The following is a 14396-nucleotide window of genomic DNA, read 5'->3' as shown; positions in this document are numbered from 1 at the left end:
CAAAGCTCAGAGTATAAACATTACTATCCTCTCTATTTACCTTTCTGAAGGCTAAAATATTATACTTCTTTAGTGCCCCATTTATACTGCTGGCTTTCAGTGAAATAAATACTTTTCAGACAAATGGTAATGTCTTTCCCCCAACTTAGCTACTGTAAATAATTTTCTGAATGGTGCTTAATTTTAGCTTGAAAAATAATTAAACATAACTTGAGTTTAATTTATGCTGTAGTAAAATAATTAACCCTTCCGATCATTTTTTTTTAAAGATTTTATTTATTTACTTGACAGAGAGAGATCACAGTTAGGCAGAGAGGCAGGCAGAGGCGGGGAGGGCGGTGAGATGGGGGGTGAGAAGCAGGCTCCCTGCTGAGCAGAGAGCCCTATGTGGGGCTCGATCCCAGGACCCTGGGATCATGACCTGAGCCGAAGGCAGAGGCTTTAACCCACTGAGACACCCAGGCGCCCCCCTTCCAATCTTTTTTTTTCAACTCTAGTATGCATGGATTTTATATCAAGACATTAGAGAAGATTTATAACTTGGAGGACAGAATTATGGTAAAGGGTGGGTACTGGTGGGAGAAAAGGAAGATACGTCACTGGAGAAGTATTTTCTAAAATTATCTGTAATTTGCCTTGTTTTTAGTTAAGATGCTTGCTCTCCCTCAGCAATAGCCACATTTTTTTTCATTATTAAAAATAAGGATACAATTTACATATAGTAAAAGTCACCATCTTTTGGGCATAGTTCTCCGACTTTTGATTAACATACACTGTATGTCAGCATGAAAATCAAGACACAGAACAGTTCTAACAAGCCCTGAAATATCCTGTTGCTCCCAGTCCCAGCCTCTAACAGACACTAATCTCCACCCCTTTATTTTTTGCTTTGCAGCAATGTCTTACAAATGGAATCATACTGATGCAGTCTTTGAAGTCTAGCTTCTTTCACTTAGACAATGCATCTGACATTCACTCATGTATGTATCAGCAGTTTGTTCCTTTTTTTTTTTTTTTAAAGATTTTATTTATTTATTCGACAGATCACAAGTAGGCAGAGAGGCAGGCAGAGAGAGAGAGAGGAGGAAGCGGGCTCCCTGCTGAGCAGAGAGCCCGATGCGGGGCTCGATCCCAGGACCCTGGGATCATGACCTGAGCCGAAGGCAGAGGCTTTAACCCACTGAGCCACCCAGGTGCCCCAGTTTGTTCCTTTTTAATGCTGCCTACTATTCTATCATGGGACGTATCACAGTTTACTCATCTCCAGCTAAAGGACTAGGGTTGTTTACAAATTTGAAGACTGTGAATACAGCCATTATAAACATTTGCATATATGTTTTTGTGTGAACATAAACTCATTTCACTTGGATAAATATCTATGTGTGGGCTTCTGGAGTTTTGGTTTTTTTCTTTAAAATGTTATTTAACATTTGTATTTCTGATACCATAAACACGTTTAAAAAAAAAAAGGTATCATATTACAGATATGATAAATCTATTTTTTCTTGAATTTTATTATGGGAAATTTTAAATATATAGTAAGTTTGAAAGAATTGTATAGTAATTTTCATTTCCTTAATGACTAATGATATTGAACAGCTTTTCATGTGCTTATGTGCCATTTTTATATCTTTTTTGGTGAAATATGTCTTGTCTTTAACTCATTTTTCTAACTGGGTTGTTTGATTTCTTCACTGTTAAGTTGCAAAAAATTCTTTATACATTCTGGAAACTAGTCTTTTATTGGGATATATGGCTAGCGAATATTTTCTTCCAGTCTGTAGTTTATCTTTTCATCCTAATTAACAGTCTTTCACTGGACAAAAGTTTTTCATTCTGATGAAGTCTAATTGATCAGTTTTTACCTTCATGGATGATACTTTTCATGTCAAGTCTCTTGGTATAGTCCTAGATTCTGATGATTTTGTTTTTTTCCTAAAAGTTTTACAGTTTTACATTTAACTTTTTTATACAGTGTGAGGTTTGAGTAAAGGTTTATTTATTATTATTTTGCTTATGCATGTCCAAATGTTCCAACACCATTTGTTGAAAAGGCTGTTTCTCCTCCACTGAATTACTTTTGCACTTCTGTAAGTCAGTAGGCATTTATCTCTGTGGTTCTGTTGCTGGGCTCTCTATTCTGTTGCAGTGATCTAGGAATTTGCTCCTCCAACAATACCACACAGTCTTGATTACTGTAGCTACAGGGCGTATCTTAAAATTCCACATAATAATTTTTTTTTCAAAACTGTTTTAGCTATTCTTGATCTATTGCCTTTCCATATAAATTTTAGATTAATCTTGGCTATAAAGATAAATCTTACTGGAATTTTTATTTAATTACATTAAGTTTGTGTAACATTTTGGGCACAACTGACATAGTTACTGTGCTGAGTCTACCACTTCATGAACATAGCATGTCTCTCCATTTATTTAGATCATCGTTTATTTCTTTCATTGACATTAAAAACATTTCAGTATACAAGTAATTTTACATGTCTGGTTAGATTTACACCTAAGTATTCCAGTTTTTTTGAGCAACTGTAAGTAATATTGTAGTAATTTTGGAGTCCACGTGTTTATTGCAAGTATATGAAATAAAATAAAATGTCCTGTGACTTGCTAAACTCATTTATTAGTTCCAGGAGTTTATTTTACAGATTCCTTGGGATAGAGACAATTATGTTACCACCAAGAGGGACAATTTTATTATTTTTTCCTTTCTGAACTATATACCTTTTAATTTCCTTTTCTTGCTTTATTTCAATAGCTAGAACTTCCCCCACTAAGTTGAACAGGAACAGTAAAAGGGAGATCTTTGCCTTATTCTTGACCTTAAGGAGAAATCACTCAGTCTTTCACCATTGTTAGTTGAAGGTTTTAGAAATGCTCTTTATCAAGTTCATGAAATTCTCTATTCCTATTTTTCTGAGAGTTTTATCATAAACGAACACTGATCTTTATCAAATGCTTTTTATGCATGGATATAATCATGATATTTTTCTTCTTTGTTAATAAGGTAGATTTCACTGAATAATTCTGAATATTAAATGAGCCTTACATTCCTCTCATAAGCCGAGTTTGGTCACAGTGAGTAATTCCTTTTATGTAATGATTATTTCTATTTGTTAACATTTTGTTAAAGATTTTTAAGTGTACAATTGACCCTTGAATAACACAGGGGTTGGAGTACCAACCCCCATGTAATCCAAAACCTGCATTTAACTTTTGACTCCCCCAAAACTTAACTACTTATAGCCTACTATTTTGACTAGAAGCCTTATCAATAACATAAACAGTTGACTAAACATATTTTATATTATAATATATTTATAATATATAAATATATAACATATTTATATTATATACTGTAGTCTTACAGCAAAACTAGAGAAAAGGAAATGTTATTAATAAAATCATGAGGAAGAGAAAATATGTTACAATATTGTATTTACAAAAAAAAAAAAAAAACTGCATAAGTGGACCACACAGTTGAAACCTGTGTTGTTCAAGGGTCAGCTGTATATTCATGAGGATGTTTGTTTATGGTTCTTTGTTTTGAACTGTCTTTGTATGGTTTTGGTATCAGGGTAACACAGACTGTTTCCATTCTGTTACTTGCCTATGTAAGCAATTTGCCAATATTCTTACACATGAAGGGAGTTTCTTATAGACAGTATATAGTTGGATCATGCATTACAATACACAGAGCCAATAACTGTATTTTACTCGGTACGTTAGAATATTTTAATTTAGGGGGACCTGGTGGCTCAGTCGATTAAGCGTCTGCCTTCGGCTCAGGTCATGATCTCGGGGTCCTGGGATCGAACCCCTGCTCAGCGGGGAGCCTGCTTCTCCCTCTCCCACTTGCCCTGCCTGTGTTCCCTCTCTTGCTGTATCTCTCTCTGTCAAATAAATAAAATCTTTTAAAAAAAGAGAATATTTTAATTTAATGTGATTATTGACATGTTGGGGTTTAAGTCTATAATTTTACTTTTTGTTTTCTTATGTTTTTGTTTCTCTTTTTCCTGCCTTCTTGTAGGTAACTGGAAAGCTTTTCAGAATTCTTTTCAGAATTTATAATATTTTCCAGTTTATCCTTCTGTATAGCTTTTTTTAGTGGTTACTCTATTATATAAACATAACTTATCACACTGGTGTCATCATTTTACAAGTTCAAAAGAAGTGTGGAAATCTTACCTGCCTTTATGTCCCTCCACCCTCCCCTGCTAATTTTACAAATTGCCTCACATATATACCTACATTTAGAAACACATCAAACAATATTATAATTTTGCCCCAACTGCCAAGCATAATTTGGAAGGAATAAGATGAGAAGTCTACCACATTTATGCATAATTTTGTTTACTATGATCTTATCAAGATTTTTCCTTTTATCATTTCCTTTCTGTTTAGAGAACATTTCTTAAACATTCTTTTAGGGCAGGTCTGCTGGCAACAAATTCTCTTAATTTTCCTTTATCTGAGAATATATGGATTTCTCCTTTATTCCTTTTTTCTTTTTTTTTCATTTGACAGAGATCAGAGGTAGGTGGGGTAGGGCGAGGGGTGGGGTAGGGAGACGTGGAGGCAGGCTCCCTGTTGAGCAGAGAGCCTGATGCAGGGCTCTATCCCAGGACCCTGGGATCATGACCTGAGCGGAAGGCCGAGGTTTAACCCACTGAGCCACCCAAGCGTCCCTCTCCTTTATTCTTGAAAAATATTTTTATACTGGGTTGACAGTTCTTTCCATTCAGCACTTGGAAAATGTGCCAGTTTCTTCTGGCTTCTATGGCTTCTGGTAAGAAATCCACTGTCATTTGAACTGTTTCACTCCTATTAGTAAGGAGACTTAAAGAATTTTATTGTTTGGTTTTGGTTTCCAGAAGTTTGACTATGATGTGTGGAGGCAGGATTTCTTTGAGTTTATTCTGTTTAGGGTATATTCCACTTCCTAATCTGTAGGTTGGTCTTTTGTCAAACTTGGGGATTTTGTGGGCCTATCTTTTGGGTACTTTCTTAGTTCCACCCTCCTTCTTTTTCTGGGACCCTAATCATATCAATGTTAGATAATCTGTTATAACCATAGGTCCCTTAGGCTCTGTTCATTTTTTTTTTCCAATTTATTTCCTTTTGTTCTTCAGAATGTCTAATTTTTATTTTTCTATCTTCAGGGTGACTGATTCTTTCCTCTGTGTCCTCTATTCTGCTGTTGAGCCCATTAACTCAGTTTGTTAAATATTGTTTACTGTAATTTTCAGTGTTAAAATTTCCATCTGGGGGGGCGCCTGGGTGGCTCAGTGGGTTAAGCTGCTGCCTTCGGCTCAGGTCATGATCTCAGGGTCCTGGGATCGAGCCCCACGTCAGGCTCTCTGCTCAGCAGGGAACCTGCTCCCCCCCTCTCTCTCTGCTTGTCTCTCTGCCTACTTGTGATCTCTCTGTCAAAAAAAATAAACAAAATCTTTAAAAAAAAAAAATTTCCATCTGGTTCTTCTATATATTCTATTTCTATATTTCTACTTCATTGCTGAGATTACTTTTCATTTCTTTTAAGCATGTTCATAATTATTCATTGAAGCCTTTTTGTAATGGCTCTTTAAAATCTTTTGTCAGATAATTCTAGTATCTGTCATCATTTTGTTGGCATCTATTCAATTCTCTTTTCATCAATTTCACTTTTTCTTGGTCCCTGGTATGATGAGTGATCTTCATTTGATAACTGGACATTTGGGATATAATGAAACACTGGATCTTATTTAAACCTCTTCTTTTAGATGGATTCCTCTGATGTAGCTTGGCAGAATAAGGGGAGTGAAGCACCCACTCATTACTGCCAGGTGGGGTGGAAGTTCAGATATCAACTTTACTGACTTTACTGCCTGAGGACGGGATTCCTCATTACTGCTGGGCAAGGGCGGAACTTCCAGCTCCCCGTTATACCTCTACTAATACCTCCCTGCCTGGGAAGGTTAGGAGTGCCTCATTATTGTGTCCTATGTGGTCTTCCTGATAGAGCAGGGGATGGGACCTCATTAACAGCCAATGGGATTAAAAACTTCCAACTCCTTATTTAAACCTGCTCTGTTAACAACCCCAGGAAAGAAGTTGGGGCACCTCATTACAGCCTGTTAAGGGTTAGAAGTTTAGGCCTTTGCTGGTATGATTAACTGTATGATTTCTGGTATGAAAAACTGTGGGGCCAGAGTTTCTTCTGCAATATTTGGCTGTGGTAGAAAGTTACTTTCTTAAGTCTCTATCTTGCTAAGCTGACTCCTTTGTGAAGGTTCTTTAGCCAGAGAGCAGGATTTTGTTGGAGCCCTTTTGGTCTGTATCCATTTGTGATTCTAGGTTGTTGGCTTTGTCAGCTCTGTATTTGGGATATATGAGGCAAAAAAGAAAACACATTTTTCAGGTCCTGAGCTCCCTATCCATTCAGGCTTTTTCTTTTCATCTCCCAGAGTTTCCCTACATTTCTTGTGTATGTATGTCCAGGTTTTTTAGTTGTGCTTAGTATGGAAGAGTAGGGTAAGTACAGCTTCTCCATCTTCCCAGGCTTATTTTCATATAATCAATAAACAATATTAAAGTAGACAATATGTGAGATTTCCACTGTTAACCAAAGGGATTGGGGGTTTTTAAGTGTTGAAAAATACAATTTAGAGATTTCCTTCTAACTTATTATTAAGCATTTATTTAGGAGGCACTCGCTCTCTCTACCTCTGGCCCTACCCTGTGTCTAAAATTTTCTAACCTTAAAAATCCAAGAGCTTTTAAAATAGTTTTCTAAAATTAAGTTTCTCTCCACATCTATCTACTAGCACTGTCCAAAAATATTTTTCCCCCATTGGGATGACTTATTTTTAGTAAAATGCTACTGAATCCTAGGTGTAACTATTTCTTGTTTGGTTTTATTTTTTATTTTTTATTTTTTTAAAGATTTTATTTATTTATTTGACAGAGAGAGATCACAAGTAGGCAGAGAGGCAGGCAGAGAGAGGCGGGGGGTGGGGGGGGAAGCAGGCTCCCTGCTGAGCAGAAAGCCTGACATGGGGCTCAATCCCAGGACCCTGGGATCATGACCTGAGCCGAAAGCAGAGGCTTTAACCCACTGAGCCACCCAGGCGCCCCTTGTTTGGTTTTAAATACAGAACATACTTTACGGATTAGCAAATCAAGTCATGTTTATGATTTAAGTATTTCTAATGAGATGAAAAGGAAACAGTCTATATAAATACAAATACTTAATTACACAAAGCATGCAACCACTGTATGTTTTTATTTAATAATCTTTTCTAAAAATGTAATATATTTTAAAATACTAATGTAAAAAACACCACCAAAACAAAAATAGGAACACTTGGCTTCTGAACTGATCACAATAATAAACACATGTTAATGAAATTGTGCTAAAATCTTTAATGAAGTTCTCTCTTAATTTTTTATTTTTTTAAAGATTTATTTTAGGGGCGCCTGGGTGGCGCCTTCGGCTCAGGTCATGATACCAGGGTCCTGGGATCAAGCCCTGCATCAGGCTCTCTGCTCCGCGGGGAGCCTGCTTCCTCCTCTCCCTCTCTGCCTGCCTCTCTGCCTACTTGTGATCTCTGTCTGTCAAGTAAATAAATAAAATCTTAAAAAAAAAAAAAAAGATTTATTTTAGAGAGCGAAAGGACGAGTTGGGGGGCAGAGGGAAAGAGACTCCCAAGCAGACTCCATACTTAGCGCAGAGTCCCACACAGCCTGTGATCATGATCCAAGCTGAAACCAAGAGTTGGATGTTCAACTGACTGTACAACCCAGGCATCCCTGAAGCTCTCTTTTTAAAAAGAAATCATATCCAAACACATAAACATGACAGTTCTTATTGCTATAATAAGTAACCACATATTATTAAACATCTAGAATTTACAAAGTCATTTTTATCTGACAATGTATTTTTAAAAAATCCTTTAGAATATTTACACTAAACAAAATGAAGGCATAAATATTATGGGATTTTCCAAAGCAATACAAGACACTTTTGTTATAAGCTTAGTTACAATGAGATATCAGGATTTATTCACTGTGTTGAGAAAAACTGCTTTAAATCCTAGAGAATAGAGCAAAATTAATGAAAATTGAAAAATAAACCATTTTCTGTGTTATATCTAATAGTAAAATTGAAAGAGTTAACACGACATGCAAAAACTGCTCATTATTCTCAACTATGGGTTTGAAAATAGGCAAGTATTTTTTTAGATTTTATTTATTTGACAAAAAGAAAGCAGGATAGAGAGAGCACAAATGGGGAGAGGGAGAGGAAGAAGCAGTCTCCCTGCTGAGCAGAGGACCCTGGGATCATGACCTGAGCAAAAGGCAGACGCTTAACTAACAGAGCTACCCAGGCATCTTGAAAGGCAAGTTTATACACTATAAATCTGACTTTTCTCATGCTAAAGTAATGACCAATGGTTTTAATGCACTAAGGAAGTCTGAACTATAAATAAATGAGACATGTTTTCACGTTTTCCTTTGTCCAAATCTTGTCATTTTGTCCTGATAACACACAGATCATTAACTTTAAATAAACAGTATTACCACTAGAACAGACTAAATAAAAAGGTACTGAAGCCTTAATGTCTTCAACTTGTGATTACTGACAAATTAGCCAAATATCTTGTCAATTAATTTGGTATTTTAAAGAAACTGTCAGCTGATTTTTACATTTTTTTTCTTTTTTTTTTTTTTTTTTTTTTTTTTAAAGATTTTATTTGTTTATTTGACAGAGAGAGATCACAAGTAGACAGAGAGGCAGGCAGAGAGAGAGAGAGAGGGAGGGAAACAGGCTCCCTGCTGAGCAGAGAGCCTGATGCGGGGCTCGATCCCAGGACCCTGAGATCATGACCTGAGCCGAAGGCAGCGGCTTAACCCACTGAGCCACCCAGGCGCCCCTGATTTTTACATTTTTAAAAGGAAAGAAATTTTTAAGGAATATAGGCCCCTCTTTGGGGGAAATATTCTTATTTTTGAAATTATATTATTATAATTAGCCAATTGAACCAACAGTCATACAGTTTAACCTTGAAGGTATATGGAAGATCTAAAAGAGGCTTTCCACAGAGAACTGAAGAATATAAGTTTCTCTCATTCTAAAAACGTTACAACATATCACAAAAGAATGGGCAGCTTGAATCAATTAGAGTTGTGACCAGTTTAAAAAGATATGTATTTGGACTATAATTTTTCATAGTTTATTACCAATTAATAAATGCATTTAAACAAGAAGGACTTACTATCTCTCCATTGCTTAACAAAGGACAGTTGAATCAATGAACTAAAATTTATGTTAGCTTATGGAGATTTAAACAATTTTACATATAACCATTCTTCTTAATTATCAAATTACCAAGTAGGTAGAGCCCTGAAAAACTTTGCTATCTGACTTTGTCCTGAGTAATTTAGTATTTTAAAAATTACACTGGCCAATGGCAAAATTAAAAGCTAAAACTGCTCAGCTAAGAAAGTATGCCTATGAATTTTACTTAAAAAGATTATACGCTGCAAATCTTCAAACATGAATTTACCTTATCAGCTTTCAGCTTTCTAAGGAAGGATGGATTGTCATATCCTTTTGCTTGTCTCGCCTCTTGCAAATGGTTGATCATCCACACGTTTTTTCTCTGCTTTGCCAAATCAAGTGCTGATTCACCCTGATTAGCAGAAAAAATTCACATTAAAAGTAAAAAGTAAAATATTTTAGTTATTTTTAAAGTACTCCCATAAAAATAAATTGAACAATTAGTTCATTAACATTGTTTTAACATTGGGCAAAGTCAAATACTAAAAGATTTTAAATCATTACTTATTATTATGCTTTCCCATTCAAGGTACAATCAGTAAATGTATTTACTCGTCTTATTCTATAGATTCTATTTTTGGTTGCATTTTCACTTATATTAAAGTAAATCAAAAAGTAGGTATTTTACCACCTGCTGGATCAGAGGCTATCATTCAGTTTATTAGTTATTTCGTATTCTTTAAGGGTTTTATTAGTAACACTTACTACTACAAAACATCCAACTATCATACCAAATTGCCAGAAACCTCTCGGTTTAATTTCAGTAATGACAAAGGTCTGAAGACAACAGGGAAGAAAAAGAAAAGTCAACTTCTATTTCTACTACTGTTGTACTGGCATTCTGATCATCTTAAATTCATTCACCCATCCAGGAATTTCCAAAGAGAATAACAGTAACAAAAAATAATGAAACTCAAGTTACGGACCTAAAGCTCCCTTTAATCTCAAGAAGAATGCCAAAGAGTATATAAGTGAATAGAACTAAGTGCTTTATAGATAGAAATAAGACATAAGCACCCCCAATTCTAGATTCATGCTTCTTTTTGACTTTATTAATTTAAAATCTTATCTCATTGTCATTCTCATTGTCTATTGTCAGACAGCTACATTTCTATTCTATTTGATATTCTTCACTATTTATCTACTTCTTTAAATAGAAAAGCAAAATGAAAAATTTTGTGTGCCAAAATTTTGAGAATGTATGGATGAATATTCAAAATTAGTTAATAAAAAAGGAAAATACTGAAATTTTATTTTGAAAAACTGGATAAAAACAAAAAAAAATAAGCCTTGCAGTGCCTTACTTATGAGGGATGATTATCAAGTATAAAGTACACTTTATTTAAAAGAAAAACACTAAAAAACAAAAAGCAAACAACAAAATAAGCACGGCCACCAACAGCAACAACTATAACAACACACCAATAATGACAAAAAGCCCAACCAATCCTTTAGTAAAAGGTCAACAGTATTTAATAAGGAATGGGCTAATCTAGATGAGTCTTCCACAAATAGGGATATTTATGGTAAAATATCTCCTTGCCTACTCAAAACTTCTATCACCTAAGTTGTAAGAACCAGCTAATTAATCCAAACTATAAAGATTACCTGAATAAAAGCAATCCCTTGGGTAACAATTCCCAGAGAATATCCTGCTGTTGCCTCGGTCCAGCTGAGCATCCCTTCCACTAGAGGGCCATGTGACACCTAAGGATTGCCTAGATAAAAAGATGGAGGGAGCTTTAAGAAATCTTCCAACTACTACTCCTCTAGTCTTCTGACTGCTTTTGTGTAGTTCTTTTATTCGGCTGGTAAAATAAACAAGCGATTAATGTAAAGAATGATACTAAAGTTCAGGTTCTGAAGTAAGTCTATATTTGATTACTCCATGTATCAGCCAAAATAGTAAATGATAATAACAAGAGGAATAACAACAAGAATCATGGAGTATTTATAGACTATATAACTGGTAATAAAAGAAATTTTTCAAAGGTTTTGGTGAAATAAACATAATGGAAGGTGTAGGGTGGAAAATAACTTTTTCCCTGAGAGTGGATTTCATTATTAAAACTAAAGAAAATTCTTTCTTGGAGACCATCTAGGTCAGGTACTTAAGAGGTAAAGAAAACCATTTTTAGAAAAAAAGTTTCTTACCTCATTTCAAGAAACCATATAAGAGTCTTTTAATCTATTAACAAAGCTTTTACAGCCTGCACAAAGTAAAAATTATGTTGTTTGATAATTTTTAGAAAGAAAAAACTGGAAATGCTTGGGCAGCCTCCAGAGATTAGCTGTTCTCCCAAAATTCATCTAAATTCATCCATATAACCAAAACTTGTGGAGGGGGGATACATTATTTTTTAAAAATTAACAAATGAGATGCTACTATAAAGAGGAGTTACTGCATAGTTCATTAAAAAATATATATATTCTTAGTATCCCAAGTCACTTTTCCTTCCCTTACTGTTATCCCTTCACAAAATTTGGATTTATTCCACGTAACTGTTATCTGGGGCCATGGTTCTTAAATTCTTCTGAGTCACAGTTGATGAAAGCCATTGGCCTTCTCCCCAAAAAGTACTGATAAAAGTAATTTTTTGTAACAATTTATGGGCCCACCCTCTAACCAAAATTCTCTAGTAGGTCCCAAATTAAGAATTTCTAATCTAAAGTATACGGTCATTCCTGTGCCTTCTAAGAATCAAAGTAGCATTTTAAAGTAACCTTATTTTGGAAAAAAAAAAAAAAAACATTTATTTAAATATTAGAAGAATGGAATTCCTTAATCAAATAACTAATTTACAAGGGTAAATATCTAATATAAAGACAGATTTCTAAGAAACTTAAATCAGTCTTATTTAGCAAATAGCTACTTTAGAAGAAATAGGATCAACTAACTATAGTTGTTTAATTATAACTATAGTTGTATCACTATAATACAAAGTATAATTTTTCATATTCTTTAAAGAATTCAACTTTTATTCCTATTACAGCCATATCCAGATTTGCAGACTACAGCTTTTTGGTTATAATTCATGATTATCAATTAGACTCTCTCTCTTAACACTTAAAATGAAAAATGGAAAAATATACAGGTATACATCAGTTTTATTTGTCAAATTCCTGGACAAAGAATCTAGGTTGTTTTTAATTAATGAATTTTTCCCTTTTGAAATTCACAGCAATTTGCTTATTTAATTAGCCTGCCATTCCACATAGCTAAAAGGCACAGCACTTCATATTACATATGACTAAAATAGAGCCAATTCCTATCACCCTTGCCCCAAGAAAGTCTTCCTTCAGTCTTCACAATCTCAATATTTATCACAAGACATTTATTTAGTCATCAAGATTGCCTTTCGTCTTCATATCTAATCTACTCTAAACTATCATTTCCAAATCCACAAATCTATTAAAATTGCAGGCCAAACTAACATCAGCTGCCTGATTTATTAAAATGGCTGAACTGATCTTCAGTCATCCCCTCCATTTTCTTAATTCTTTAATGCATTCTCCATCAGCAACCAAAGTAGTCTTTTAAAAATACTTAAAACACAAAGATTATAAAGCCATCCTTCACAAATCCTTCCAACTCCTTTTCATGACTGAGAACATAATTAAAGTTCCTTATCATGGCCTTGCGTGATCTGGCACCTACCTGAATGTCTTCACTCCTCTGCTCCCTGCACTCAGCCCAGGCTGTCATTTTCTGTACCTCTAACAGCAAGCTTACTCTTGGCCTTGGGACTTGCATTTATAGGCTCCTCTACATAGAAACTTTTTTCCCACTTATCTTTGTATAACTGATCCCTTCTTCATCAGACAAATCTCAAAGCAAATGTCATCTCCTCAGAGGTATTCACAAGTCACTCACAGCCCTCATCACTGCACATTTGCGTGTATGCATGCACATGTGTTTCAATTACAATTACAATTAATTGCTCCTTAATACGATGTAAATTCTGAAAGAATACGGACTTCAGCTATTTTATACACCTTGACTCACCACCACTAAAGGTGGTGACTAGACTGCAGCATAACAGGAATGCCAGAGTCCACCAGAAAAAACAGCTGATACTTATTTCATCTGTTAACTTCCACAAAAAGTACATTTTAAAACAAAAATCTACTTTTCCAATAGTGTGGATAGAAAGATTATTTTTACTCTGAAAGTATTAAATGTTCCCTGAGCAACTGAAGCAACTCGTTAGACTTTATTTCCTTTAAAAATAATGTCATTCCAAACAAGTTAGAGGAAGATAAATACCATATGATCTCACTTTTATGTGGAATCTAAAAAACAAAACAAACAAAACAAAACTAAGCTCACTAATACACAGAACGGACTCATGGTTGCCAGAAGCGGGGTTCAGGGGTGGGCGAAGGCAATTGAAACACACAAACTTCTAGTTTTAAAATAAGTCAAGTCCTGGAATGTATTTATAGCACAGTGACTATAGTTACTACTCTATTATATATTGGAAAGTTCCTAAGAGAGTAAATCTTAAGGGTTCCTATCACTAGGAAAAGGACATTTTGTGACTATGTAAGGGTAACAATGCTGACTGGATCTGCTGTGGTGGTCATCCCACATGTTCAAATCATTATGTTGTATACCTAAAACTAGCATAATGTTGTATGCCAACTATACCTCAATTAAAAAAATAAAATGATGATGACAATGATGATGATTTCACTCCAGAAGCTATAAGGGAATCACATTTAAAATAACTTCTTTTGGGGGGCGCTTGGATGGCTCAGTTGGTTAAGTGTCTGCCTCTTGGTTTTGGTTCAGGTCATGATCTCAGGTTCATGGGATCGAAACCCAAGTACAGCTCCACGCTCAATAAGGAGTCCACTTGAGAGTCTCTCTCTCTCCCCCTTCCTCTGCTCACCTCCCCCCCCAACCATGCTTGCTCATGCTCTCTCTCAGAAAAGAAAAGTTCCACATGCACATTAATAATATGACACTGTAACTCTGGAAGTATTCATGTGAACCATACTAACTAAGAAAGTTACATTCGAGGAGCACCTGGGAGGCTCAGTCAGTTAAGCATCTGCC

The 14396-nt window shown here is 35.1% G+C and overlaps 1 protein-coding gene across 1 annotated transcript in view; it reads right to left on the bottom strand.

Annotated features, from left to right (window-relative positions):
• Positions 1–14396, bottom strand: part of ZDHHC17 (zinc finger DHHC-type palmitoyltransferase 17) — an 88517-nt gene that overhangs the window by 24925 nt on the left and 49196 nt on the right. The window contains exon 8 of the mRNA XM_047740492.1: positions 9561–9686. Coding sequence (XP_047596448.1) covers positions 9561–9686 — 126 coding nt within the window. The remainder of the gene's footprint in view (positions 1–9560; positions 9687–14396) is intronic.

The sequence above is a fragment of the Lutra lutra genome, chromosome 8, assembly GCF_902655055.1.
Source record: "Lutra lutra chromosome 8, mLutLut1.2, whole genome shotgun sequence".
NCBI lineage: Eukaryota > Metazoa > Chordata > Mammalia > Carnivora > Mustelidae > Lutra > Lutra lutra.
The sequence above is the reverse complement of the archived record's forward strand: the minus strand, read 5'-3'. Positions and strand labels throughout refer to the sequence as shown.